The sequence below is a fragment of the Pangasianodon hypophthalmus genome, chromosome 19, assembly GCF_027358585.1.
Source record: "Pangasianodon hypophthalmus isolate fPanHyp1 chromosome 19, fPanHyp1.pri, whole genome shotgun sequence".
Taxonomy (NCBI): Eukaryota; Metazoa; Chordata; class Actinopteri; order Siluriformes; family Pangasiidae; genus Pangasianodon; species Pangasianodon hypophthalmus.
The window spans coordinates 19,668,144-19,689,777 of record NC_069728.1 but is presented as its reverse complement, the minus strand read 5'-3'; the positions used below and the strand labels follow the sequence as shown (position 1 = coordinate 19,689,777).

Genomic DNA, 21,634 nt, shown 5'->3' with positions numbered 1-21,634 from the left:
AATTTAAATCTCTAAAACTGTCTGTAATCAGTGTGTTCATTAAAACATACACTCCAGATCACACACCTGATTAATTACAACACTAATTTAATGCAAGCAGATAAAAACACTTTTAAATCATTAATACTGATATTAACTAATGTTTATTGTCTCTGTTAAATAAATAAATAAATAAATAACTATCTTATTGTTTTTATTCATAAATCTTAAACCATGTAGTTAAACCATCTACTTTTCCACAGTAATCATGGACACTGTAATATAACAAAAGATTAAATGGAAAGAAAATGAAAATAAAACAATAAGGGGTGACAGCATCTTTCTAAGGTCTACATCACATCTGTGATTTTTCCTTAGTGGTTCTTCAGCTGACCCACGAGTCATTCTCAGTATATGGTGACAAACATGTCCCTTAACCTTTAGCTTGTTGGTCATGACACTATTTTCAAGAAGCTCCACAGAACAGATAGCACTGTATACCTTTAAAGGTTTCTAAGCAATAAAAATAGATTGACTTTTTATTGATGTGTAAATTTTTTTAATTTGTGCTTTGGTGTGACTAATGGTGTGGGCTTTGAGATTCTGTTGACACCATCTTGGAAAATATGTCTTTAATGGAATTTATTGCTGTTGTTAGTGTCATTGGTGTTCCAGTCACTGGTGATTGACCCCAGAATGACCCCAGAATGACCCCAACATCCTACAATACCCCCACAACACCCCCACAACATCATACAATACCCCACAACATCCTAATATACCCCCGCAACACCCCACAACAACCTACAATACCCTTACAACACAATACCCCACAACACCCTACAATACCCCCACAATACTCCCACAACACACTACAATACCCCTACAACACACTACAACACCCCTACAACACACTACAACACCCCCACAATACCCCTACAAGACCTGCACAATACTCCCAGAACACAACATCCTACAATACCCCCACAATACTCCTTCAACACCCTACAATACCCCCACAACACCCTACAATACCCCTACAACACCCTACAATACCCCCACAATACTCCCAGAACACAACATCCTACAATACCCCCAAACACCCCTACAACACACTACAATACCCTACGATATCCTACAATACCCCCACAACACCCCCACAACATCCTACGATATCCTACAACACACTACAATACCCCCAAACACCCCTACAACACACTACATTACCCTACAACACCCCCACAACACCCTACGATATCCTACAACACACTACAATACCCCCACAACACCCCCACAATATCCTACAAAACCCCTACAATATCCTACAACACCTTTACAACACACTACAATACCCCCACAACATCCTACGATATCCTACAAAACCCCTACAACACACTACAACGCCGTACGATATCCTACAATACCCCTACAACACACTACAATACCCCTACAACACACAACACAACACCCTACAATACCCCAACAACACCCTACAATACCCCAACAACACAATACCCCCACAACACCCCTACAATACCCCCACAACACCCTACAACACCCCCACAATACTCCCAGAACACAACATCCTACAATACCCCCACAACACCCCCACGATATCCTACAACACCCCTACAATATCCTACAACACCTTTACAACACACTACAATACCCCCACAATACCCCCACAACACCCTACAACATCCTACAACACACTACAACACCCCTACAATATCCTACAACACCTTTACAACACACTACAATACCCCCACAAAACCCCCACAACATCCTACAACACACTACAACATCCTACGATATCCTACAATACCCCTACAACACACTACAACACCCCCACAACACCACACCCCTCCCCGGTGCCCCATCCCCCGAGGCTTTGTGTTAGAGGGGTCCCAGGCTATGTGCAGATGCAGATGCACGGATGGCCTGCTGTCCATGCAGCTGAAAGTTTCCGCCCCCATCAGCCCTGCCTGCGTGCCGGATGCTCACTAGCTCACTACACCGGAGTGGCCGAGTGGAGCTGCACCTTTAACGCCGCCGCTGCCGCCGGCCTACAGAACCGCGCATGACGCTCATCAACCAAAGACCTAAACTCATACCAGGTACGTGCTCTCAGGTGCAGCCTCGCGCGCGTGCAATCCCGTGTTTACTTTTCTTTTTTTTTTTTCCTTTTCTTAAGCCCGAGTGCGCGAGACGCCATGGTTAACCGCGCGGTCGATTTCGAATAACGGCGTGTTTGCGGAAGTGGGAGCTCGCGCTCGCTCTCTCTGTGTCTCTCTCTCACGCGCGCGCGGCTTCAACATTAACGCATTTCAGTTCACTTTTCCTACACGTAGTGCTCATTTCACTGTAACTTATCCATCCGCATTCTTTATACGCACTAAATGTACTATTTACACCCATGACCATGTTGTCAAATTATACAAAATACGCCGCTTTATATTCCATCCCCAAAGCTGGCGTGAAAAATCCAAAATGGCGTCCATCTTTGTCGTTTTCACACTAACCCGACCAGGCTAGGCTTTCACGCATTTTAAACATTAAACGCACTCTGTATAAAGTCTCAGGATATGTTTACACATTTAAAAAGCCATCGCTGCTTGTTGGGTACTGTAAAGTTTAAATGTATAATGCTTTTACTGTTTTATTTTATTTCATTTTTGGACTATTTTGTGCTCCGCTAGCTTTAGCCCGGTTACCGGCCACGTCAGGGCGGTGGGGGAGGGGAACAGACCGGAAATGGGGGCGGAGCCTGGATAATACTTAGGTGGTGACGTCACGTCAGTGTCGCTAAGAGAATTCCCCCATTTCCTTTAATACTTTTATTAATAAATGTCACATATTTAATGATATTTAATGACATATAATAATAATAATAAGATAGTTATCTTACCTGTGCTTAGAGAAAATACCCGGATTAAATGGTGGTACATGATTTGTCCAGATATATATTTTGTATCTTTTGGTCATTTTGAAAGTCTCACAGCAGGAAGTTAATGTGATGAAGTTAATATGATGAAGTTAATGTGATGAGAGGTTCAGGAAAGTTTTGATTAGAATTACTGCACAGCCTAAGATGTGAAACCGCAGTGAAATTATGGAAACTAATGTAACAGTTATGATCTGAAACTTTATCCCTAATTTTGGGTCTAGACAAAGTTACAATCACTCAAGGTGGATAATATAATTATTACCTTATATACACTATACAGCCAAAAGTATGTGCACCCCGACCATCACACCCATATGTAGTTCTTCTCCAAACTGTTTCCACAAAGTCAGAAACACACAGTTGTATGGAATGTCTCTGTGTGCTGTAGCTTTACAGTTTCCCTTCACTGAAACTAAGAGGCTCAAACCTGTTCCAGCATGACGATGCCCCTGTGCACAAAGCGAGCTCCATGAAGACATGGTGTGTGAAGGTTGGAGTGGAAGAACTCGAGTGTCCTGCACAGAGCCCTGACCTCAACCCCACTGAACACCTTTGGGATGAACTGGAACACCGACTGAACCCCAGACCTCCTCGACATCCCAACATCAGCGCCTGACCTCACTAATGCTCTTGTAGCTGAATGAACACAAATCCCCACAGCCACGCTCCAACATCTAGTGGAAAGACTTCGCAGAAAACACAAACACAGGGGGAATAAATCTGGAATGAGATGTTCAATAAGCACATATGGATGTGATGGTCAGGGGTGCACATACTTTTGGCCGTATAGTGTACAATGCGCAGTAAGGGGAGGAAAAAAAACCCAGGTAACATATAGCACCATAACCCTGTATAACATATGTGGTAAAGATTGCATTATATCCTGTGAGAAAAGAGGTTTGCACCTTTTCTTCGCTCTAAAGCTGCTCTAGGAGGCACTCGCTCTTTTTTTAAATGCATAAAAATAAAATGTAGACGACGTTTAAAATGACATGTCAGAGAAGCGATGCTCCTGGGGGGGTGGTTTAGGTAAGTTACTGAGTTCTTAGCACAGTACAAACTACATGTTAAGGTCATGTGACCTACTAATGATCACACATGGTCACGCCTTCTCCAACAGGCACTTATAATACAAATCTAACCAATCAGTTTTGTATTAAAATGAGGTGTGTGTGGTGCGAATAGAATTTCGACTGTGACGTTCATGCGTAGTTTTTCTGTAGTTTGTTTGATTTAGTGTTGAGTTTTGCCGTGATTGTGCACTGTGTCAGCTTGCGCTCTGGTCTGTGTCTCTACAGTGCTGCGATGTCACTCGTGCTTCAGGTAGGCGACACGCCCCTGTGCCCTCTCCCTCATCCTAACCCTCTCCAGTGTATCCGGATAACATGTGGTCTGTTGGGTTAAAGTTGTGGTGTGTTAGTGTGTTAATGATGTGTGTGTGTGTGTGTGTGTCTGTGTGATTAAAGGTAACAGTCAATCAGATAATTTCCATTATGTTAAGTCACCAGTCTTAACATGAATTGAGTGAAATTAATGGGCCTGTTGGTTTGTCTTTTGTGAAAATACTAAAGGATGCCTGCTGTACTTAATTATGTAAGGAATAAAACACAGTGTGTTGCTTCTATAGTAAAATAATCAGCGATGGGGTGGTGTGATGAGTTACTGGAGTTACTGAAACCACCCAGAAGTCGATTATTTTCCTATAACAGGATGTGTTTTATTCCTCTTATACCACAGCAGTTTATCAGCGATCGCAATTTTTTAATTAAAGAACGCCACGTCATACTTTTATTCATTTATACTTACATTTAAAGCTGTGGAACGTCCATGAAACGAGTGAGTTCCTCTTCTCACTTACGTTATAGCAGCTATAAACAGTCGTTCCCTCTCCATCCTGTCTTTTTTTCTCTTTCTTGAAGTTAATAAGACAAAAAAATGCAGATGGTCACATTGCTGAAGATGTCGGAAAAGTTAGAGTTCCAGCTTTACCTCTGACTGTTACAAAGAGCTGACACTGGAGACTCCTTCCCTAAATGTCAATAAACGTCTACTTACAGGAAACTTCACCATATTAAAGATTACACACATCTTTTAACACGTTTATATGGAGTGTCTCCAGTACGAGTCCCCGTGAATGAGCTGTTACTATAGAAACGATAACGTTTCAGAACAAGCGCATTAATATAAACCTGTGATTTGCAGCTGCACTACTGTCAGAGCTGCTGTTATAGAAAATTAATCAACACCTTCTGACCAATCAGAATCCAACAGTGCTGTGGTATAAGCAGTTATATAACCATCTTAAAAACATTATGACATTGATGTGATGGTGAAGAATCACATCTCTTGTTTCCTGAGTATCGTGAGTCGCTATTTCTCCACGCTGAATATCACACGTCCATATTTGGTCAAAGGCGACAATAGAGTTCGTTCATCCATCCATTTTCTGTACTGCTTATCTTACACAGGGTCGCGGGGAGCCTGGAGCCTATCCCAGGGGACTTGGGGGACCAACCCATCACAGGGCACAATCACACACACACACACACACACACACACACCCATTCACACACTATGGACAATTTAGAGATGCCAGTCAGCCTACAACGCATGTATTTGGACTGGGGGAGGAAACCGGAGGAAACTCCTGAAGCATGGGGAGAACATGCAAACTCCACGCACTCCTCCAACCCTGGAGATGCGAGGCAAACGTGATAACCTCTAATCCCCCACAAGTGGAGTTAAATTTTTTAAAAAGTACATTTTTGGGGGATGACAATTTGCTAACGATTATTTTGAAATATTCTTTAGGGGTGTCAGTCATTTTGCCATATGGTTTTTAGAGAGAAAGTAGTATTCTTAAAAAAGAATAATTGTTGTCAGAGAAAAACCATGCTTACTTTTGTTAAGAAACCATTTACATTTCTGACACTTAACACTGTTTACCTCTATAGTGTACAGTTATAGAAAGGAAATTTATTTATAATCGCACTATCCGTTGCACCCAGATGAGGATGGGTTCCCTTTCGAGTCTGGTTCTTCTCGAGGCTTCTTCCTCTTGACGTCTCAGGAAGTTTTTCCTCGCCACCGTCGCCTCTGGCTCGCTCATTAGGGATAAATCTAAATCTGTATCCAGATTTCTGTAAAGCTGCTTTGGGACAATGTCCATTGTTAAAAGCGCTATACAAATAAACTTGAATAGAATCATTTTCTCCATTCTCCTGAAGGGTGCCAATAATTCTGAAGTTGACTGTAATATTCCTGTGTAAAGATGGCAGTGGTTTTTGGTGAGGATGCAGCAATACTCTTTTTTTCCTGTACTTGCGTTGTTGGAAGATGCTGTAGTTTTCACAGAGCACAGGTCGCAGTCTGTTTTGCGTCGATCATTAATCATGAGATACGTCCAGACCGCTGTCGTTTTCCTGCTGTTCATTGGTGCGGCAGCAAACATCAGGATTGCGTCACAGTATCGCCTGATGTTGGATGTTGGTGTGGAAGCTGGAGTATCAGACCCATACCCGATACCAGTATAGATACCGATACACCCGTAGTTTCTAGTGGCACTGAAAACTCAGTTCATTAAACACACAAAGTCTCTCACTTCCTTTTAACCTGTGACAGTTTCCTGTTTCCCATCCTGCCCAAATGCAGCTTTATTATGCGTTAATCTGTCTTGCTTTTCTGTTGATGATTTTCACTTTGATTAGATCATCACAAGCATTAAAAGTTCTCAAATATATGACTCATAATAAATGTTTTATGCTCTTTCCCAGGGTAGACATGTTCTCCAAAGGCACCAAGCGCAAGTTTCCCAGTGATGATGATGAGATGTCGGACGAGAACCTGGCCGGTGCCAAGGTGTCCTCCTCGTATAGTCTGCAGCGCCAGTCTCTACTGGACATGTCGCTCATCAAGCTGCAGCTCTGCCACATGTTAGTGGAGCCCAACCTGTGCCGCTCTGTGCTCATCGCCAACACGGTGCGGCAGATCCAGGAGGAGATGACCCACGACGGCAGCTGGGTCGTCACCGAAGCCTTCTGCAGCGGGACCCAGGGCCCGTCCGAGCGCCTGGTGGCCACCGAGGTACTCTGCCGTTCACGCGAGCAGGAAGCCGAGCCTAAGCTCTTCTCGGTTATCAGCTACGAAGGAATCAGCCGCGAGGAGGAGGTGGTGGCGGACGAGACGCTGTGTTCGGTCTCGGTGCACGACTCTGCCTCTGACGTGTGTCTCTCAGCGACCTCGAGTCGTTGCTGGGACGCGACCAAGGACTCCCGTGAAAGCTCCAGGCTTGGTCCAGGAGACGACGATGATGAAGACGAGGATGAAGATGACGAACAGGAAAGTTCCTCCAGGGAGGATCCAAAGGCAATGGGGCAAGTTTTTGGGACATTTGAGATTAAGAATGGTGCCTCGGGTCCGGACTCGGCTCTTGAGGAATTGTTCTCAGACGTGGATGCGTCGTATTACGACCTCGACACCGTGCTGACAGGCATTCAGAGCACGGCGCCTAAGATGGGTCCATACGACCTGCTGGACAGTTTGAGTCCCTCTCACACGCCGACGTCTATAAACTCGCCGTCAAACTGCCGCTCGGATCTGAACGAACTGGACCACATCATGGAGATCATTGTCGGCTCTTAGACGAGAGTCGGCTCTGAGACTAGTACGCTTTTTCCTCTTAATGTTTTTCTACCTGTTGTGGAAGTTCAGTCTGCAGTCCTTTCAGGGAAAGGAGTGTGTGTCTTCTAAAGAATGGCCTTGATTTTATGAGCTGACCAGTTATCTTATTTGCGTACCCTTTGTATGTTCTTTCTCCCCCCTATTTGTCTGGTTTTTTTTTTATTTATTTCTTTCTTGCGTCCATTAACACTACATACAGGATGGAGAGCAGAACCAGATGTATACACAAATGAAAAAAAGATATTTTCATAAAGATGAAATTGCCTAACTGTAAAATTATAAATGTATATTTTTACAATAGATACTGCTTGTTAACTGTTACAGTGCACTCGCTATCGGTTTCCAACATTATGGTTTTAAACAGATTCGCAGATCAGTTATCGACGTCATGTTGTGGCTTTTTTTTTTTTTTTTTTTCTTATTCCTTTCAGGATTCGGAAATGGCAGTAAGAATACGGCGATGCATGACTTCTTTTTATTGTAGCACACTTTTAGGTGCATTTTGGCACCCAGCGTATTTCTCCCATCAGTATCTGGGCAAATCGTCAGCCTGTGTTCTAATATTAGAAGTCATAGTGTTCTTATATTTGTTTTATCGACAAATGAAGAATAATGGGGCTGCCCCATTCTATATAGTGACTTTTAATTTATTTTTATTTATTTGTTGCAAACTTTACATGTTGAGTGTTGGCTTTGGTCAAACTCAGGGCAGAAGAGACTTCATGGGCCTGATTCGCCCCAAATCCCTCAACCAGTAGTTCATTTTAATTTAAAACATTTTTAAAATTTGCTGGTTTAAAGCCTTTGGTATGTGCAGAAGGCAGTTGTGATGGATTATGTCCACTACTTTGATGCACATCTACAGATCTAAAGATAACGTATTTCAGTCATAGCTTTATTTTCGGCTGCCTTTCATTATAAAGTCTCTGATCAGGTAAAGAAATCCTGAATCTGATGTCGTGTTTTGCAGCCTGCTGTCTAAACGCAGCCTCCTGATGAGCTATACACTTTCTCTGATCCTATGCATTAAGTGTCGCAATACACTTCCTATGCACAAAGTGTTCGAGCACATTTTAAAGTACAGTATTGACTTTAACTTTGTATTTTTCTCCGTCAGAAAGAGGACAGGGTTTAACGATTGTCTTCCTGTTACAGAAACTTCAATTCAGTCATCAATTCTGAAACCATTTCTTTTAGTAAAAAAAAAAAACGATTACATTACATTAATTCGAGCGGATGTAATTCCTCTCTGCTTTATGTCAGTTTCATTTTTAAGTATGATATAAATCTAGAGTAGAGCATAAAAACATTTTATATGTGCATTGTAGCATTTTTATAACATTTTTAATAAAAAAAGCACAAATTAAAACTGTTTTCCTGTGTGGTTTGTTGAACATGTATATTATTTCAGGATATTTATTTTATTATGACATTATTTTAATAATAAAAGGTGAGTTTTTATCCATTTATAGTGACATTTTACATTGATAACAGCAAGTTAGTTCCTGTTCTCACTTACGTTATAGCAGCTATAAACAGTTGTTCCATCACCAGCTTCTCTTTTTTTCTCTCTCTCTTGAAGTTATTAAGACAAAAATGTGGCTTGTTGTCCTCTGTCCTTGTCCTCTGTCCTGAATTTACAGCTTTACCTCTGAATGTTACAAAGTGCTGACACTGGAGACTCCTTCCTTAAATGTTACATAAACATCTCCTTACAGAAAACTTCACATCAACTATTACACTCGGTTTTTATCCGTCTACATGGAGCATCTGCCGTTCAACATCTCCCTGCGAAAGAGCTGTTACTATAGAAACAGTAACGTATTAATGTAAACCTGTCATTACTACAGTCAGAGCGGCCGTTGTAGAAAACTAATCAACACCTTCTGACCAATGAGCTCTCGGGTATGATATTCTTTAGCTAGCGGTTGTTGTATAGTCAGAATGCGATGAAATCTTTCAAGGCGATTGCCACTTTTCAGACCACACAGTCTTTATGTTTGATCAAAACATTTAAAGTCTGAATATTTATTTCCTTTTACACTGTAGCTAGTACAGGAACGACCTAGCTGATAAACTGCACGATACAGTCGCAGATCAGGTGGTTCGAGTCCTGAGAACTCTATTGCTATGCAACTGAAAGACACAGCGGCCGAGCAGAAACTATTTATTTTTCGTTGTTAATAGTAACGATGTAATCGGAAATGAGACAGATATATCGGGAATGTTAACATTTTACTCAGTTGTGGTGGGAGTTTAATGATAAAAGACTTACTACAGATAAAATTATACTTTATTTGTGATTAGCATTGACTGCTAACTTCTGTGAATTGGGAACTTTGAGTCAGAAACTTATGAACTCTGAGCTATTTAAAAACTTTTAAATGTTTTAAGGGAAGATTCAGTCTTTAACACATAAGTAGGTGAATCTGACATTTGATTTTTTATGTTTTTTTTTTTTTTTTTTTTTTTTTTACTACTTGAGACCACACAACGCCTCCATTCCCGTGTTACGTAGCTCCGCCCCCAGGGTGTCTATAAAATGATTGATAGGAGGTGCATCCAATCACAAACAAGCATTCTGGACTGGAACTCAGTTTTAAAAAAGGGTTTTTTAGCCACTTGTGCTGAGGCCACAGATTAAAACTTTATACTTTTATCATGTTTACATATATATACACACACATCCTCCATGTTATTCATTTAAGTAATAAATCTAGTTTTAAAAAAATGACTATTGCACCCTTTAAAGTCGTGAATACTACAGGAGATGACGTGGTGAGTGACGTCAGAGCTCTTACGCCACCGTTTAAATCTCCAGCCCGGGATACGGAAAAAAAAAAAAAGATGGCTGTTTTACTGTTTTATAGAGAAAACAGTTGATATATATATTATTATAATTATATTTTATATATGTAATACTCTATATATAGTTTCTTTACGTTTTGTTTACATTTTTTAAACTGCAGTGAACAGTCACGTGCTCGAGCCTGTGCATGTGTGTGTCTGTGGGAGGGGGGGGTGCTTAGCAACCAATCAGAAAAGAGTGGTGAGCTGAGCAACCAATTATACGCCGTTACTAGGCGGGCTCGAGATACAATTCAGCCAATCAGCACTCTCCGGAGATTTCATTGGGCCAATCAACGCTCTTCCACCTGACTACCGTCAATCAGCTGGACTTCTTTTTTTTTTTTTTTTTTTTTTCCCTGGAGCTTCTCTCTCTCTCTCTCACACACACACACTCGGAACAAGTTCGGTGTTCGTTGCTGTTCCGGTTCTGACCGGCTCCAGGAAGAATGTTTGAACTGTCTTTAGCTATAACTCACAAGTTATAGGAATTCTGGTTAAGGATGTAGCGAGTTATCGAAACCCTCCTGCTGATTAGTGTTACTTTCACAGCTAGCGTATAATGCTAACTAGCTGAGTTTAATTCATCGGAAGTTTTTATATCGCGAGTAAACCTGGTTTAAGGAAACATTATGGTATGGGACAAAGCGAGATTTTATCACTGAATGCGTCCATGAAAGGTAAAGCCACTTCTGTGTGTCGACTGGATGTGGATTCTGTGCTGAAGAAGGAAGTTGAAGCCGGCCAAGGAGATGCCCTTTCCTCAGCGAGGTACAAATATCTATAAATAAATACACACATATAAAAAAACATACAAACTGACTACTACACGAACACGAGTCATGTCGGGCATCAAACTGGACTTGATTAAAGATATTTAATTTAATGTATCATATATTATTTAGATGATATTACAGAGTTAGCTAGCTGGCTAGTTCTGAATACAGCTCGCGCGCTAGCCGTTAATAACGGTCTCTGCGCGCGAGCCTCTGCACTTTATCACTGTTTTCACACTAAACTTTAACATTTCTGCCTTTTTAGTCGCACAAAATTATACAAATCTGTATAATAGCTTATTAAAAACAACAAAAACAAACCCCTGTTTCAAGCTCCATGTGTGAGTCCACACTAATGCGTCAGTGTGTTACGTAACATGGCGGAGCTTCAAAATTAAAAACAAATAAATAAGCAAATAAAGTTAACTTTTAGAATCGGTTAACTTTTTTTTTGCAGTTGATGAAGTTAAAATTTTGTCTACTTGATATATATATATTTTTTAAAATAAGTTCTTCACTTAGTACCGGAGCGATATGTCAAAAAACTAAAGGAACAAATATCATATCGCGATATTTGACGAGATTTGAGATTTTCACGATATCTGATAGATTGGAGAGCGCTGTTGAATTCTGGCTTCTGATTGGTCAGAAGGTGTTGATTGATTTTTCTGCACGAGCTCTAATGCTTTATCGTTTCTATAGTAACAGCTAACTGTTAACTTCACAGTAAACAGATTGAAAAATGTAAATATGGTGGATGTAAGGAGATGTTTATGTAGCATTTATGGAAGGAGTCTCCAGTGTCAGAGCTTTGGAACGGCGTTCGGGACAGAGTGCGTTTTCTCGGGAAGACGACAAGCTGCGTTTTTTGTTTTTGTCTTTATTTTTGTCTGAACGAGATAACGACAGGTTGGTGAGGGAACGAGTGTGGATAGCTGCTATAGCGTAAGCGAGAACAGGAATTAACTTGTTTTCCAGACGCTCCACGGTGTTAATGCATCGATAACGGGATAAAAATTACGATGTGTTGTTGTTTTATCAATAAAAATGGCTGTGCTCGGTGTTCTTGAAGTGCAACCGATGGTATTAATCGCAATATCGATGCGATAAAGTCGTTTACAGAAAACCAGTGAAACACGTCTGGAGATATAAATAAGAGATAAATTGAAGATATTCGAGATCTGATATAAATAAGAGACGCTAAAGACTCTGATGCGTTTCTCTCGATTGTTAAAATATTTAAGTCACGCTGTTAAACTTGTGCATCATAGTGAAAGGTGACTAACTTCCTGTCTCGCTGCTCTGACTCACCGCTGGCTCTTAGCTTCTATCACCTCTGCCCATATTAGGACTTCCTGCTTGTCAGCATCTGCCTTCCTCATTGGTTCCTTACAGAGGATTTGCTAGATTTTTCTCCTCCCTTCTCTCTCTCTCTCTCTCTCTCTCTCTCTCTCTCTCTCTCGCGCTCCCTCCCTCCGTCCCTCCATCGCTTCTCCTGCTGTCACGCAAGCTTTCCCGAGTCGTGTGTTTCTTCCTCTTTTCTCACACGATTGTTTTTTTTTTTTTTTTTGGGCGCTGTAGCGAGATCTCGTGCCAGTTCCTTCCATTTTTTCATTCGGCTTTTCGTTCATGAACATAAAGACGTGTCGATGATATCGATCCAAATCTGCGTTTAACGTGTTTAATAATTCGTTGATGAAACTTTCCTGATTCATTGTTTGAAGCTTTTGAGCGTGGTCCTGTAAATATTTCCCATTTTAAACATTTTAAAAGTAATCACGTGCTCGGATGTTGGCGTGACGGACGATCATTTAAATCAGAAAGAAACGTTTTCCACACAGCAGTCGCTCATCGTTAGTTTACGTTCATCAGCAGCAGCAGCAGGCGAGCGACTCAAAGCTGAAACATCTGAGGTTTAGACGAGAACATCACGCAAGCAGAAAAAAAATGTCTGATCTGATCTGAAATAACCATTAGTGATGTGATGTCGCTAACATGAGCGTCTGATCTTATCTCTGTAAGTTCCACAAGGTTCCTCAGGTGAAGTTCTGACTCATCCCCCCCCCCCCCCCCCCCCCCCCCAACACACCCACCCACCCCACACACACACACACACACACACACACACACACACACACATGCAAGAACAGCGCTGTTCACCTGGGGATTCTGATTGGTCAGATCGATGGTGATATGATGAAGTAAGGAAATGTTTAACATTTATGGAAGGAGTCTCCAGCGTCAGCGCTTTGTAGCATCTTCAAGACAGTTTTTTTTTTTTTTTTTTTTTTTTTGGTCTTAATAACTTTTTAAGAGAGTCTAGTCAAGATGCGACTGTTTATAGCTGCTGTAACGTAAGTGAAAACTTGTTTCCCGAGCATTCAATGCGCCACTCTACAACAACTCTACTGACTTCATCACACTGATTATTTTACCGTAACATCACAACACGCGCACGGTGTTTATTCGTCCTGTAGCCAGCGTGTAGGAATGTTTCTCAGAGAAGAAGTGAGAAGGCCAGTGTGTGATGATGATGATGATGATAAAGGCTACTTCCTGTTCCTGTGGTGTAAAGAAACAGGAAGTTGTGTACACAGCAGTGAAGAGTCAGCTATAGGTAACTCAAATCCGCTCCAGTCTGTATATTCAGGCGTTTCCATACGCCGTATAGTTCTTGTTTTTACGTCTCTAAACGTAGCTGCTTCTGTCCTGCTCTTTCAGAACGAGAAGTTTCAGTGATCTTTCCAACCAAAACGTGTAACAATGACTTGTTTATTCGCCGTGAACTCGGTTTCTAAGTGATGCTCGATTTAAAACAACCAGTAATCAACCTATAAACTATTTTTATATCTATAATATCAACTATTTCTGTACAGCACCAATGAACAGCGCTGATTTTTCTTTGCTTTTGGTTTAATAATAAAAATCAAACTTCAGCGTTGTGATGCGAGTTTTATTCAGTTTTTTTTTTTTAATGAAATTTGCTCAGCTCTGAGTGAACGGCTTCATCAGAAGTGCTGTTGAGGATTTATTATTTATTGATTGATTTATTTATTTATTTATTTTAATTAACATCAGAGCGATAGTAGGAGGATCTTAAATGTTTTTCATACAAGAGTGTGGAAAACCGATCAGTTTATTAAGTGCTACAAACAGGTAGCTAATGTAAAAACTTTTTGAATTTGAAGATCAGGATAAATTTAGCTTATTTTGTCTTCTGGGAAACATGTAACTATCTTCTGTAGCCTCTGAAGCGCAGTACTAAATGAAAAAAATACGATAATTAGGCAAAATAAGAAAAATGTACACATCTCCATTCTGTTCAAAAGTTTTCACCCCCCGGCTCTTAATGCATGTTTTTTCCTTCTGGAGCATCAGTGAGCGTTTGAACCTTCTGTAATAGTTGCATATGAGTCCCTCAGTTGTCCTCAGTGTGAAAAGATGGATCTCAAAATCATACAGTCATTGTTGGAAAGGGTTCAAATACACAAAAATGCTGGAAAACCAAAGAATTTGTGGGAGCTGAAGGATTTTTCTGAAGAACAGCAGGCAGTTTAACTGTTCAGGACAAACAAGCGACTCATGAACAACTATCAGTAAACAAAAAAACACAGCTGTGGATCATTCAGGTAACAACACAGTATTAAGAATCAAGGGGATGTAAACTTTTGAACGGGGTCATTTTTATAAATTCAACTATTATTTTCTCTTGTGGACGATATGTGAACATCTTTTATATGAAATATCTTATTCAGGTCAGCACTAAATAAACAATAACATGCATTTTGTATGATCCTCTTATTTTGGTAAAATAATTAAGATTTTGCAGATTTTGAAAGGGGGATGTAAACTTTTGACCTCAGCTGTGTGTATATATATTTATATTTATAATATAAACAAAGTATGAGAAATTTTGGAAGACATTTTTGCTAAAAAGTGTTAATGTAGCTAACAATACAGCGTGTCGTAAAAGTCTCCACACACAGGGGACTGTGTTTATCAGCGTCACGTCGATTGTGTCTTCATCAGTAGATGTTCGTGGACGTTCACGTCTCGGTTGGTCCTCAACACTTCCAGTCTTTCTGAATTAGTTAATAAGTTTGGAGACAGTGTCGTGTGAGACGTTCTCGCCATGTTTCCTGTTAAAGTCCATCGCGACCTTGCGACAGCTTCCCGATCCAGCCATGAGAATGATTTCAATCCGTTCTTCTTTTGTCAGAGGCGTTCTTAAAGACTAACTAAGTAAAATATATATAATATAAACAAAGTTTTTTCTAAAAAGTGTTCATTTCCCCTCTGTGTACGGAGACTTTTGGGACACGCTGTAGAAAGCAAGCAAATGAGCTAGCGAAGTGCATGAATATAGATTAAGGCCACGTTTACACGATAACGATGTAGTCAGAAACTGAGAAGTTTTTCTCTTGCGTTTTCAAAAAGTTTCACATATACACAACAACGTTTTCAAAACGATTTGCGTTTATACATATCCGCAATAACGGCTAAAAACGCTGTAGTACGTACGCCAGGCCAGTAGTTGGCGCCGTCACCCTGTTAGTTGGTTGTAATATTGGTGAAGTAAATCCACACTTTGCTGAAGAAGCGTTAGCAAACTCTCGAGCAGCAGCAACACGACCACGTTCTCCGCCATTGTTGTGTACGTTTGCTCGCGCTTAATGCCTTTACAATAGACACGTACTGCGCATGTCTACACACCGAACACGTACTACGCACGTGCATGACGTCATCGATTTCAAAAATTCCCATATTGGGTGTTTACATGGAGACGGCAGCGTTTTCAAAAACTTGCACTTATTTTCAGAAATATGTGTTTTCACTCCCCTGTCGTTGTCGTGTAAACGAACAGACAAAACGCATAAAAAGTTTCTCTTTTTTGGCTGAAAACGTTGTCGTGTGAACAGCCCCTCAGTGAAACTGACGGGTTTCTGGATTCCCAGAAGCAAGACGAAACTTTGTGTAGCAACAATCCTTCTGTTCTCCTGATGAAGTTTTTGATGTAGCGAATCGCGTTTGTGACTGTGAGGCGTGTGTTTTATTTCCTTTCTCTGCTTGTTGAGTTCACATGTCTGTTAGGCGACTACAAATAACAGACGAACATCCTGAACATGAAATCAGGAAATCTGCTCGTCCATGTGACTACGTCCACGTTCAACCGGATAGATCTGAAAGCACTTTCATCCGTATACCGCGCATTCGTAAAAACGTAAGACGCTTAGGGTCACGTCATTTCCGTCAGGCGTTTATTTACTTTCCGTCTCTGTGAATCGATGCGACGATGTCGAGGAAAAGCGCCGAGTTTTTAAACGGACAGACGAAGAGGTGGAGCTGTTGCTATGGCTACCCCAAGACTAGAACGTTTTCTTTTTCTGTTTTGAGTTGAACGGGTCACATGACTAAAAAACACATCATCTCTCCGTTTTCAAAGTCCTCACTCCAACGAGAAAATGCGACGTTCGAATTTATCCACTTGGGAAAGTGTTTTGGAAAAGGAAGGACAAAAAAAATGTCGTCTCGCTGTAGACAGAAGACCAAAACGTAAAGAAAAAGATGCGTTTTTAAATTTATCCGGATTAATGTGGACGTAGCCGCGAGTTTCTGATTTGTCCATCTGTTTGCTAGGCTAATAAACAGGAAGTAGAAGCAGGTGGAAGCATACAAAGATGTTCTTCAAACAAAACTGGCTTCATTCTCTTACAAAACATTTTTAAAATCACATGAGGCGTGTCATGAGCTGCTTCCTGATCAGTTTTGTGAGCGTCCAGCTCAGAACATTGTGAGAGTGTGTCATGTTTGTGAAAAGTCGGAGGATTAGGAAATGATTTTTTTGTCGAACGTGACTCTGAGGAGTCGTGAGCTGAATCAGTGCAGCTTCTTCTCGCGCCGTGATGCTTCCGTCCGCGCACGCTGTGTTTCTCGTGTTGGATGAGCGAGCCGAGCCGAGAGACGAGTCTGCACGCCACTCAATCCCCATCCTCTCGTCTGTTGCCGTTGCCATGGCGAACAGACCGGAGAGACCAATCTAATGGTGGAGTCTCGATTTAAATCACGGCTCGAGCTCCATCCACACACGCGCTTCAGGGTTCCAGGTTTATTGCCAATCTAAAATAATGAAGTGGAGGTATGGAGTGGTGTTCATTAAGCCGAAGACGAACTTTCTGCTTAATTAAATTCACTTTCAGCGCTTTTTATATAAATCTGTCATATTTAAATACATTCATCTAAACTTCAGGCTTTAACATCAGAGCGCAAAGAGCTTCAAATAATTAACGCTGTACGATTCTGGAGCTTTCAGAGAACTTATTATTGATCTTTTTTTTTTTTTTTTTTTTTTTAACAGAAAGTGATGGAAGGTTCGTGTAGCTGAAAAAATATATATTTAAAAAAAAAAAAAACACATGCAAATATCATGAAAATGAGAGTTTTGATATTCCAGACATCAGCGCTTCCTCTTATCAGCGTCTCTGAGAGAGAGAGACTTGTGTTTGCATACAGCATTCTCTCTAGGTTTACTGCGATTAAAAGTATTGGCACCACGTCACTCTGCTTGATTTTCTTGCCATGTTTAGTGGTTCACTACGCAGAGGCGCCAATATTTATGGATTATCTGGAGCATTTACGATTTTTGACCTAATGCTACAGTGAATTGGAAGTTATTTATTTATTTAGTTATTTTTTTTTTTAGACTAAATGTAATGGAAATGAGCAGAAAAGCGATTCACTGAAGGGGAAAGGATCCAAAGCTGACGAGTCTGGGTTTGTGGGCCAATAGAAAACAAGTAAGCGGGGCTGTTTGGTTGCCACTAATTGTTTTCTTGATGCACATCTGGAAAAGAAATTTGCCATTTTACACCAAAATACACTAAAGAGTTTTGTGATAATATGTTTTTTTTTTTTTTTGGCTATGAATTTCTTATTAGAAATGTTGACCCTCGTCTGCACTATCGATTCACGCTGTAACAAGAAACATGTCACAAAACCGTTCTTTCCTTTTGCTACGTGATAGTTTTGATTATTTGAGTAGCTGAAATGTTTTTTTTTCGCCGGTGAGAGCACAAAGGCGAGGCTCCTCGGCGCTTGTGTGGTGTCTGCAGTGAAGCACAGAGCGGTGCAGTCTGCGGTCGGAGCCGTGGGGGATGATGTCTTCCTGTGTGCAGCAGCGTGATAGATGGAGGAGGCTGATCCGCCCACACTAAAGCCAGCGAGCGCAGACAACCTCGACCGTTTCCACCCCCCGCGTACACGCGCTGGTCACGCTGTAGCTACCGGTGCAATGCTCGCGCATGTCTACTCGAAAAACAAAGCTGTATATATACGCAAAAACCCCATCTCTCCGTCATCATTACGCCTCAACACCTCCATCCAGCACGGTGGTGTTTAATCCGGCATTAACAGAGGAGCAACTGAGACTACGGTTTATACTCCATTAAAGATATTCCTTAAAATTTACTTTTAATTATTAGAAAATTAACTGGCATTTTGATGAACTGAATCATCAAGTGACAATGAAGTGTGATGAATTGGAGTTATTGTTATATTTTCCTATAACAGCACATTCCCAAGTGTTTTATTCCTCTTATACCACAGCAACCTGCCAACGATTTTTACAATTTCTGTTTATTAAAGTACGACACGTCATTTTTTTTTTTTTTTATCCATTTAATGTCGTGGAGTTTTGTTGTCACTTACGTTATAGCAGCTATAAACATTCGTTCCCTCACCAGTCACTCTTTTTCACTCTCTTGAAGTTAATAAGACGAAAAAAAAAAAACGGCTTAGAAACTACAACTCTGTCCTAAAGATGTTGGAAAACTTACAGCTTTACCTCTGACTGTTACAAAGCGCTGACACTGGAGACTCCTTCCATAAACGTCACCATATCAACGACTACACTCGTTTTTTTAAATCTGTTTTTTATTATTCGTGGCGCTCATCCCGTACAAGTCCCTGTGAACGAGCTGTTGCTATAGAAACAGTAGCGTATCAATACGAGCGCGTTAATACAAACCTCTGCTGTCAGGGCTGCTGTTACAGAAAACTAATCAACACCTTTTTGACGTTTTGTCTGTGAAATACAGGTAGAGTTTTATAGAGTCGTGTATTTGAAGATGCTGCTCTCTGTGCAGGTTCGGTCTGGGCCGTGGGGTGAAGCGTAAACTGAGCGAGTGCGAGGAGTCTGCGCTGGATCTCCCGTATCCGCAGCAGAGGCAGCTGGTGCTGGATCTGTGCCTGGACAAACTGCAGAGCTGCCAGCGTCGCGCCGAGCCCAGCCTTCACCGCTCGGTGCTGCTGGCCAACACTCTGCGCCAGATCCAGCAGGAGATGAGGCTGGAGGGTGGAGACGCTCTTCCTCACGCTTCACCTTCTCCGTTTCCTCCACCCACCCCACGCCACGTCCCCGAACTCCCGCCTGCATCTGTAGACTCTTCACTTCTTCTTCTGTCTGGACCTGTGTCCACATCATCATCATCCTCGTCATCATCATCGTCATCATCATCGACGCTCGGTGAGGACGTCGAAGACCGCGTCGAGAGTAAACCGCCTTCCCCGGCGCTCTCGGACGAGGCGGACGCGGACGCGAAGACGCCGGATTCTCTGTTCAGCATGTTCGAGATCACGAATTCCACCAGCTACCTGACGGACCTGCCGCTCGACGACATCTTCGAGGACATCGACACGTCCATGTACGACTCGTCGGAAATCTCGGTCCTGGCGTTTTCCGCGCCGAGAGAAGACGGGCTGAAGAACCTGTCGAACCTGCAGCTCTGCCTGGCTGACCTCAGCGACCTCGACCACATCATGGACATCCTGGTGCGCTCGTGATCCTCACGCACCCTCAAGCTCAAGCCTCAAGCTCAAGCCATCCTGATATTTACACTGAATGAAATCTTTCAGCTTTTTTTAAACCTTTTTTTTTTTTTTTTTAATTTAATTTAATGTAATTAAATCTATTTTTATACAAAGAACTGATATTTATAAAAAACTGAAATCACTCTCACACACACACACACTGTAGGATGCACATTGCTCTTTTCCTATTGAAGCAAAGATATGCAGGGAATGAACACGAACATGACAAAGTATTACCACTGATGCTTATTTATAATGAACTTTGTAAAAAAAAATCATGAAATGGATCGCTTTTGAGGAGAAAGAACTTTTATTTCATTTTTACAAACTGATCCTGAGTATTTCTCAAGCATTGTAATATATACACGTATATTTTATCAGTAATTATGACGGATCATGACATGCACACACTCACACTACCTCTCAAAAAAACCAAGAGCAATCTGCCTCTTTCTTTTATTTTATTTAATTTTTTTTTTTTATTTTTAATCCAGTAACTTTCACACATCACTCCTAGCCTGCTCTGTTTCTTCTTAAACCTCTCCTCCTCACTTTGTCCTCTCTTTATTCACATCCTACAGGGTGAAGGATTACATTTTTTTGTGTGTGTATATATTTATATATATATATATATATATATATATATATATATATATATATATATATATATATATATATATATATATATATATATATATATATATATTATATATATATATTATATATATTATTTTTTTTCCCCCATCATGAACTTTAGTGCCTACAAACGGAGGATGAAGACTAGCGATGGTGGATGTGCACACTGTGGACACACAGACTCAAATTTCTGACTTTTCTAATCTGATTGTGTTTATTTATTTATTTTTTTTTTTACTCTTCAGTAGAAATCTCAGTCTTCTAAATAAGCCATGTTTGCATATTGTTGAACACAATCTGCTCTGAACCCTTAAAATTCACACGAGGGCCTTTCCCACCGCTTTAGCTCCAGAACTAATTTTACTGGGCGATTTTGCGTGAACTATTTCCCAGTACCGTTTAAAGGGTTGCATTCGCACCGACAGCGGGCACTAGGAAGTGACGTAAGCGGGTCGACAGCGACGTCATTTGTGCGCGGCGTTCAACAACGGAAACAAAGAAGAACAGCGTAAACAACCGGAGGATGGAGGACGCTGTGATCGGAGCCGTGTTTCTGTCGTGTCTCGCGTCCATCTATCGCTGTTCTCCATACTTGCGGAATAAGTCGACACTACAGTATGTTTACACGGCGTTTTAAATCATGGCGGGTGAGGGCATTTTCGTACACGTTTGGCCAATCAGCGTCTACTTACGTCACGGATAGTACCAGTTGTGCTGGTTAGACCCTGCTCCGGAGTAGGAGCTCATTTGGTTCTCGAAAAAGGCAGTCGGTACTAAAATCACACCCAGTTCCGGAGGTGCGAAAACGCCAAAAAGTGGGTAGTTCCACAATTAGTTCAGGTACTATGAAAAGGTTCCTGCGGTGCGAAAGGCCCTAAAGATGACACTACAGAAATAATTCTGG

General features: G+C 41.2%; 2 protein-coding genes across 6 annotated transcripts; both read left to right on the top strand.

Moving 5' to 3' along the window:
• Positions 1 to 1,859: 1,859 nt before the first annotated feature.
• Positions 1,860 to 8,975, top strand: cdca4 (cell division cycle associated 4). 5 transcript variants are annotated; one of them, XM_053242226.1, is made up of 4 exons: positions 1,860 to 2,096; positions 3,363 to 3,753; positions 4,225 to 4,249; positions 6,700 to 8,975. In XM_053242226.1, the coding sequence occupies exons 2-4, from the start codon at positions 3,723 to 3,725 to the stop codon at positions 7,565 to 7,567; spliced, it is 924 nt and encodes a 307-aa protein (XP_053098201.1). In that variant the 5' UTR covers positions 1,860 to 2,096; positions 3,363 to 3,722; the 3' UTR covers positions 7,568 to 8,975. The 5 variants fall into 5 exon arrangements, with proteins under 5 accessions (XP_053098201.1, XP_053098202.1, XP_026803940.1 ...); XM_053242227.1 differs by having other exon boundaries at positions 3,315 to 3,753; XM_026948139.3 differs by lacking the exon at positions 3,363 to 3,753.
• A 1,821-nt stretch (positions 8,976 to 10,796) lies between these two features.
• On the top strand, positions 10,797 to 20,719 carry si:dkey-177p2.6 (uncharacterized protein LOC568712 homolog). Its single transcript, XM_026948156.3, has 2 exons — positions 10,797 to 11,224; positions 19,371 to 20,719. Exons 1-2 carry the CDS (start codon positions 11,091 to 11,093, stop codon positions 20,065 to 20,067), a joined length of 831 nt encoding a protein of 276 aa, XP_026803957.3. The 5' UTR covers positions 10,797 to 11,090; the 3' UTR covers positions 20,068 to 20,719.
• The last annotated feature ends 915 nt before the right edge of the window (positions 20,720 to 21,634 follow it).

Bases quoted from the DNA above. Each gene is read 5' to 3' on its own strand.
- cdca4 (XM_026948139.3), top strand. From the start codon at position 2,060: ATGACGCTCATCAACCAAAGACCTAAACTCATACCAG. The intron at 2,097-4,224 runs GTACGTGCTCTC...GTGTCTCTACAG, and splicing joins AAGACCTAAACTCATACCAG to TGCTGCGATGTCACTCGTGC. The intron at 4,250-6,699 runs GTAGGCGACACG...GCTCTTTCCCAG, and splicing joins CGATGTCACTCGTGCTTCAG to GGTAGACATGTTCTCCAAAG.
- si:dkey-177p2.6 (XM_026948156.3), top strand. From the start codon at position 11,091: ATGGGACAAAGCGAGATTTTATCACTGAATGCGTCCATGAAAGGTAAA. The intron at 11,225-19,370 runs GTACAAATATCT...CTCTCTGTGCAG, and splicing joins GATGCCCTTTCCTCAGCGAG to GTTCGGTCTGGGCCGTGGGG.